At 40.6% G+C, this 8,469-nt stretch overlaps 1 protein-coding gene across 1 annotated transcript; it reads right to left on the bottom strand.

Moving 5' to 3' along the window:
- Positions 1–4,487: 4,487 nt before the first annotated feature.
- On the bottom strand, positions 4,488–6,768 carry LOC129846165 (scavenger receptor cysteine-rich type 1 protein M130-like). Its single transcript, XM_055914126.1, has 3 exons — positions 6,641–6,768; positions 5,907–6,212; positions 4,488–5,781 (listed from the first exon to the last, which is right to left on the bottom strand). The coding sequence occupies exons 1-3, from the start codon at positions 6,699–6,701 to the stop codon at positions 5,333–5,335; spliced, it is 816 nt and encodes a 271-aa protein (XP_055770101.1). The 5' UTR covers positions 6,702–6,768; the 3' UTR covers positions 4,488–5,332.
- Positions 6,769–8,469: the final 1,701 nt, after the last annotated feature.

Genomic DNA, 8,469 nt, shown 5'->3' with positions numbered 1-8,469 from the left:
TTAAAAATAGGAAATATTGGCTGGATTCACAAGATGTTTGTCTTTAATTTGCTGTACACCATGTATTTTTCAGAAATGTTTTATGATGAGTATTTAGGTATTTCACGTTGGTCTCTATAATTACTCTGGCTGCTTCGGTGCTATTTTTGATGGTAGCTGTGATGGTAGCTGCAATGTAAAACTGATTTATACCTCAAATATGCACATTTTTCGAACAAAACATAGATTTATTGTGTAACATGTTATAAGATTGTCATCTGATGAAGTTGTTTCTTGGTTAGTTTGGTTGGTTCTTGGTTAGTTTGGTTGGTTTTGTGCATGCTACCTGTGCTGTGAAAAATGTCTGTGCTTTTTTGTATTTGGTGGTGAGCTAACATAAATATACGTGGTGTTTTCGCTGTAAAACATTAAAAAAATCGGACATGTTGACTGGATTCACACGATGTTTATCTTTCATTTGCTGTATTGGACTTGTTAATGTGTGAAAGTTAAATATTTCTCAAAAATATTTTTTGAATTTCGCGCTCTGCCTTTTCAGTGGAATGTGGGAGGAGTTCCGCTAGCGGAACCCCGGGGCTAGACTTAAAGGCCCAAGGACCAAAGTACAAATGCCAATGAAGTCCCTGCTAAGCCCTAGTCCTTTTATTCTGTAAATTCTGGTTCCTCTCTAGGTTTCTTCTTAGGTTCCGGACTTTCTAGGGATTTTTTCCTAGCCACCATGCTTCTACACCTGCATTGCTTGCTGTTTGGGGTTTTAGGCTGGGTTTCTGTACAGCACTTTGAGAAATCAGCTGATGTAAGAAGGGCTTTATAAATAGATTTGATTTGAGTCACTGCCAAGTCTGTTGTCTTTTTTCATAGAGAGAGAGAGAGAGAGAGAGAGAGAGAGAGAGAGAGAGAGAGAGAGAGAGAGAGACCAGTCTAACCAAAAACCACCAAAATACAACCTAATGAGAACTAACAGGCCATCAACAAGGATCTATGTTCAACAAAACTGACATTCAGCCATCAAGCCAACGACCAACCAACTAGACCCAACATTCAGCCAACCAACCTTTGACCAATCAAGAAATCCTCTGAAAGTCCCCCTCTTTCAGTCAATCATAAAACAACTACCTGGACCACAACATTGTGTTCAATGGAGACGACGGTTGTTCTTCAATAAAACAGAAGCTTCTACAGTCGTCTGGTTGAAGTGTGTTAAATACAGAGTCCCTTTAGGCACCAACACACATCCTACACTACACATGTACTGGAGTACACAGGCACACATCCTACACTACACATGTACTGGAGTACACAGACACACATCCTACACTACACATGTACTGGAGTACACAGACACACATCCTACACTACACATGTACTGGAGTACACAGACACACATCCTACACTACACATGTACTGGAGTACACAGACACACATCCTACACTACACATGTACTGGAGTACACAGACACACATCCTACACTACACATGTACTGGAGTACACAGACACACATCCTACACTACACATGTACTGTAGTACAGACACACATCCTACACTACACATGTACTGGAGTACACAGACACACATCCTACACTACACATGTACTGGAGTACACAGCCTCACATCCTACACTACACATGTACTGGAGTACACAGACACACATCCTACACTACACATGTACTGGAGTACACAGACACACATCCTACACTACACATGTACTGGAGTACACAGACACACATCCTACACTACACATGTACTGGAGTACACAGACACACATCCTACACTACACATGTACTGGAGTACACAGACACACATCCTACACTACACATGTACTGGAGTACACAGACACACATCCTACACTACACATGTACTGGAGTACACAGACACACATCCTACACTACACATGTACTGGAGTACACAGACACACATCCTACACTACACATGTACTGGAGTACACAGACACACATCCTACACTACACATGTACTGGAGTACACAGACACACATACTACACTACACATGTACTGGTGAATACACTTACAGACTTTGCTATGAGGGTTTCACACAGACTGATCTCAGTTAATTCATACTGTATGTTGTAGTCTGTCCAAGAGGGGAATCACACAGACTGATCTCAGTTAATTCATACTGTATGTTGTAGTCTGTCCAAGAGGGGAATCACACAGACTGATCTCAGTTAATTCATACTGTATGTTGTAGTCTGTCCAAGAGGGGAATCACACAAGACTGACAGCCTGTAATTTTATTAAAAGCATTCAGTTGATTACATGGCAGTTTAGAGAGAAACATCATAACAATAATCTACTTCATAATCAATATCATAACATTTATAATCAATAACATCATTATCTATATACTACTAACAACATCATAACAGTAATCTACTTCATAATCAATAATCTATATCATAACATGTATAATGAATAACATCATTATCTATATACTACTAACAACATCATAACAATAATCTACATCATAATGTATAATCAATATCATAACATTTATAATCAATAACATCATTATCTATATATACCACCAACAACATTATGAAGTAAACAACAACAAACCAAAACGACTTGAGGAAAAGATGACCATAATAATACCTGGACGAATATTGGAGACACTTCAAGATAAAGAATCTAAGAGACACTAAATAAGATAAAGAATCTAAGAGACACTAAATAAGATAAAGAATCTAAGAGACACTAAATAAGATAAAGAATCTAAGAGACACTAAATAAGATAAAGAATCTAAGAGGACACTAAATAAGATAAAGAATCTAAGAGATACTAAATAAGATAAAGAATCTAAGAGACACTAAATAAGACAAAGAATCTAAGAGACACTAAATAAGACAAAGAATCTAAGAGACACTAAATAAGATAAAGAATCTAAGAGACACTAAATAAGATAAAGAATCTAAGAGACACTAAATAAGATAAAGAATCTAAGAGACACTAAATAAGATAAAGAATCTAAGAGACACTAAATAAGATAAAGAATCTAAGAGACACTAAATAAGATAAAGAATCTAAGAGACACTAAATAAGACAAAGAATCTAAGAGACACTAAATAAGATAAAGAATCTAAGAGACACTAAATAAGATAAAGAATCTAAGAGACACTAAATAAGATAACGAATCTAAGAGACACTAAATAAGATAAAGAATCTAAGAGACACTAAATAAGATAAAGAATCTAAGAGACACTAAATAAGATAAAGAATCTAAGAGACACTAAATAAGATAAATAATCTAAGAGACACTAAATAAGATAAATAATCTAAGAGACACTAAACAAGATAAATAATCTAAGAGACACTAAATAAGATAAAGAATCTAAGAGACACTAAATAAGATAAAGAATTTAAGAGACACTAAATAAGATAAAGAATCTAAGAGACACCAAATAAGATAAATAATCTAAGAGACACTAAATAAGATAAATAATCTAAGAGACACAAAATAAGATAAATAATCTAAGAGACACTAAATAAGATAAAGAATCTAAGAGACACTAAATAAGATAAAGAATCTAAGAGACACTAAATAAGATAAAGAATCTAAGAGACACTAAATAACATAAAGAATCTAAGAGACACTAAATAAGATAAAGAATCTAAGAGACACTAAATAAGATAAAGAATCTAAGAGACACTAAATAAGATAAAGACATGAAGACAAAAGCAAAAATCAATACATTCTGGAACACAAAACAGACGTAATTGAGCTACTCGCTAAAAATAATGTTACCCAGAACCCCATGTTACCCAAACCCCATGTTACCCAAAACCCCATGTTACCCAAAACCCATGTTACCCAGAACCCCATGTTACCCAAACTCCATGTTACCCAAACCCCATGTTACCCAAAACCCCATGTTACCCAAAACCCCATGTTACCCAGAACCCCATGTTACCCAGAACCCCATGTTACCCAGAACTCCATGTTACCCAAAACCTCATGTTACCCAGAACTCCATGTTACCCAAATCCCCATGTTATCCAAAACCCCATGTTACCCTGGTGGTAAAAACTAAACTAAAAGGAATAATGGTGGTTGCAGTCACTCCTTTTAGATTTCTTCCAAGGTTCTAGAAAGATAAACTAATTCTGAACTTGTTATTAAAATTAGAACCACTTCAGGTTTGTCACCACATTTTAAACACCAGTCCACTGCTGACCATCGATTTAAAACACAAAACTGACCTAAGATCAGCATGTAGGGTCAGCTTCATTCTACTCCTACTCCGTCCCCTGGGCTGCTCTCTCCTCTCCCGGTCCAGCTTCAGCTCTGGAGCTCAGAGAGACCATCTCCATGGCATTGACATCAAGATCCATGCTGCTCACCCTGTTCACTCTCTTCTGCCTCCTGGTGGGCTAGGGAGACACAGCACCAACAGTCAGACATTTACTCTCTAGTATCTCCATTCTCTCTCCCTCCCTCTCCCCCTCTCCCTCCCTCTCCCCCTCTCCCTCTCCCTCTAGTTTAAATGACTTGTAACGTCTGAGTAAATGTCTTTACCTTGTAGTACAGGTAGGAGGTGGTGATGGCTGTCAGTAGGAGCAGCAGCACTACAACGTGTCTGATGATGAAGGCTGGCAGAGGAGAGGCTGCAAACAGAAACACCTTTGATGAGGGGACTGATCATCATCACATAGATCTGTGGGAAATCTGTCAATGACAAAGTTATAAGTCTGGTTCATGTTCAGTTACCTGTGATGGTGAGGGAGAGGAGCTCACTCTCAGAGGAGAAGTTATGAGAGAAAACATAATTGTCATAAACACAGCTGTAGTTCCCTTGGTGGGAGTCATCTGCAGCAGGGAAGAGGAAGGCAGCAGAGTGATTGACAGCTGGCTGGGTCTGGGTTCTGTTGGAGCCGGTGAACGTGAGGAGGAAGGAGCCTCCTGGGTACTGTGGCTGAGTGGAGCAGGTGATGGTGAAGCTGTAGCCCCTGAACATCTCGGGCCCCTGGTGGCCCCTGGAGACCCCTCCTATTGAGTCAGTCAGGGAGATATCAGGCTGGACCAGGAGATCTGTAACAATAAAAGAGAAGAAGAAAAACCTCTTCAACTAGTTTCCTATAGATATGACAATAACATCAGCATGTAACAGTGCCAGCCACCCTCCCTCACAGGGCAACATGAGTAGTGGGCCTACAGTCACTGAGACAACATATGTTGATATCAGGCTTAAGCAGGACATCTGGAACAAGAGGAGAGAAAAAGAAAACGTAGCTCCTCAACTACTTTCCTCATTTAGATATGACAATAACATGACATGTGACAGTGGTAGTGAGTAGAGACGTTCACTGAGATAACACTCAAATACAAAAGCATTCTGGGATATTTAAATTGTATTTCATTCCTACTTGACTGAGTGATCTACTTTGCAAAGCAGACTGACAAGTTAAACAGTCATCATGAGAGGTGCAGAGGAAGTTGTATGAATGAAGGAAATCAGTTGAATATAAATATAATATAATTTTATTACCTGAGCAGATCACTGTGAGTCCAGGAAGGAGACCATAACTTCTTCTACACTCCCTCAGTGAAGATTCAGACCCAGAACAGTAAACTATAAACCCTCCAGTGGTGTTTCCTGGTAGTTCTGAAACAGTAGAGCCACATCCCAGCTGTCTACACACTACTGCAGCTACATTCTCCTCGTTCCAGTCCTCAGTTCCCACAGTCCTCCACTCTCCCTGGTCGTACTGCTCCACTCCACCAGCACAGCGACTGCCTCCTCCCACCAGCCTCACATCATCAGGCTCTGAGAAAAGAAAAGAGAGAGACAGTAATCTTACTATTTTCTCACTAAAACACACCTATATTGTCTCTCATATTCTTCACACCAGGTGAGACACAATGTTGATTGAGTGACAAACTGTTTCTTACCTGAGCAGGTGAGTCCAACAGCATTACCAGGTAGGCAGGTGTTGTTTTCTCTGTCTGAGGTGTCACAGTCCAGGAGAAGGGACTCTTTGCCTTTACACTGGAACTCTTTATCCCAGGTCTGACCCTCACCTCCTCCATAGAGCCCCCCCTGTAGAGCTGCAGGAGCACCACAGCCAAGCTCCCCACAGACTACCTCTGCATCCTGCCGGTCAAAGTCAGCTTCACACACTGAGGCCCAGGACTGATTGGACTTCACCTCCACTCTCCCAGAGCAGAGACCAGCTCCATCCACAAGCCGCACAGACTCTGGAGAAAAAGAGTTGGTTGAACATTCAATCAGTTTTGTTGATGACACTGTCAAGGACTAAACACAAATATGTTGGATAAAAGATTGTAGTTTGCTATGTTTGATAATGTAAGAGGTAGAAATGGGTTCTTAGTCACTCAGGATCGGGTTGGGAATAATGCAGGCAGGAGACAGGAATAAGTTCACTTCACTTTATAGAAAATAAACAGCTGGACATCCATCAGGCAGCTTCACTTCAGTACCATCTGAACTACAATGATCTGCCCATGAACATCTCCCATAAACCAATATGACAAACACAAATATAATGTTTAAATACATCTGACATCTCTCCCTCTATTTAAATGAAATAAAAACACATAAAACATGATACATGGTAATATTGTATAATGTACAAATAAATCTCTCAATATTACCAGTCTCTTACCTGAACAGGTCACATGATGATAATATCCACCATCACAGACACCAGGTTCTCCGCTGATCATGATGCTACACTGTCCAATAGAAGACTCATGTCCACTGCAAAGATTTAGTGTGATTCCTCTTCTTCCATCTTCAACCAGAGGTCCTCTAGATTCAGCTACAGGATTCCCACAGTCCAGCTGTCTACACACAACCTTAGTATCTCTCATCATGCTCCACCCACTAGGACATAGACCTGACCATTCTCCTCTGTAGAAGGCTTCCACTATCCCAGAACAGGAAGTGGTCCCATTCACCAGTCTGACTGAATATTCAGCTGTAAACAGCAGAGAGGAAAACACAGTGGTGAGGACAGACGATGACAGTGATTCTGTTATTCTAACAGCAGTAATGCTTTGTGGTTGACAAGTATTAGTAGTTCCATAAAACACTACTTGTTATTGGGTTTTAGAATGGTTTGTATGGACACATGAATTTCTCCATGTGGGATAATAAAGTTGACTAATATTGAACTGCTATAATCACTGTAGATTTATACTCTACCTACCTGGTGGACTGACACTTGGAGCCTGGAGATCTGAGGAGGAAGAGAGAGACAGAGGAGAAAGAGAGAGAAAGATAGAGAGAAATAAATGAGAAAGGGAGGAGTCAGAGGAAGAGAGAGACAGAGGAGATAGGGAGGAGTCAGAGGAAGAGAGAGACAGAGGAGAAAGGGAGGAGGCAGAGGAAGAGAGAGACAGAGGAGAAAGGGAGGAGTCAGAGGAAGAGAGACAGAGGAGAAAGGGAGGAGTCAGAGGAAGAGAGAGACAGAGGAGAAAGGGAGGAGTCAGAGGAAGAGAGAGACAGAGGAGAAAGGGAGGAGTCAGAGGAAGAGAGAGACAGAGGAGAAAGGGAGGAGTCAGAGGAAGAGAGAGACAGAGGAGAAAGGGAGGAGTCAGAGGAAGAGAGACAGAGGAGAAAGGGAGGAGTCAGAGGAAGAGAGAGACAGAGGAGAAAGGGAGGAGTCAGAGGAAGAGAGAGACAGAGGAGAAAGGGAGGAGTCAGAGGAAGAGAGAGACAGAGGTTTAATGAACATCAACATGACCTTTCATGATGTGATGGGAAGACAGGCTTATTGTTGGTATGGTGCAACAACACCCATGTGTACATACACTATATATACAAAAGTATGTGGACACCCCTTCAAATTAGTGGATTCTATTTCAGCCACACCAACAACCACGTGTACACACACTCTCTCTCCTCTACCCTCCTCTCTCCTCTTCCCTTTCTCTCTCCCCTACCCTCCTCTCTCCCCTACCCTCCTCTCTCCCTACTCTCCTCTCTCTCCTCCTCCTCAAATCTCTCTCCCCACCCCTCCTCTCTCTTCCATCTTTCTCTCCCTCTTTCTCTTCTTGACATATAGTGTTGGACCTGTTGATCTTGACTCATCACATAGACCTCTGGCTTCGACACTCCCCCCTTCTCCTGCTCTAACATAAGACCAATATTAAATAGATACATAAAATATACTCTCATTCATTTACATAGAGACAGATTCAATCAATCATTGACACACTGAATATACAACAGTCAGATGCATGACACCATCACAACTTAACTGACATTAGTGCCCGTCCCCAGATGGACAGTTAGGCTACAGTAAAGTACATTTACAGGTGATCACATCATTGTCCTGCTTTGAGACACATTTTTACTGTCTGCTTCCAGTTGCATGTTATTTTACTAGCCCTGCAAATGGTAACATATCTTACAATATCAAAACATATCTCAGTAACTGTCACAAGTGTATATCAATATAACAGCCTCCTACCTGTGCTCCACAACAGG

The sequence above is a fragment of the Salvelinus fontinalis genome, unplaced genomic scaffold, assembly GCF_029448725.1.
Source record: "Salvelinus fontinalis isolate EN_2023a unplaced genomic scaffold, ASM2944872v1 scaffold_0463, whole genome shotgun sequence".
Lineage (NCBI taxonomy): Eukaryota > Metazoa > Chordata > Actinopteri > Salmoniformes > Salmonidae > Salvelinus > Salvelinus fontinalis.
The sequence above is the reverse complement of the archived record's forward strand: the minus strand, read 5'-3'. Positions and strand labels throughout refer to the sequence as shown.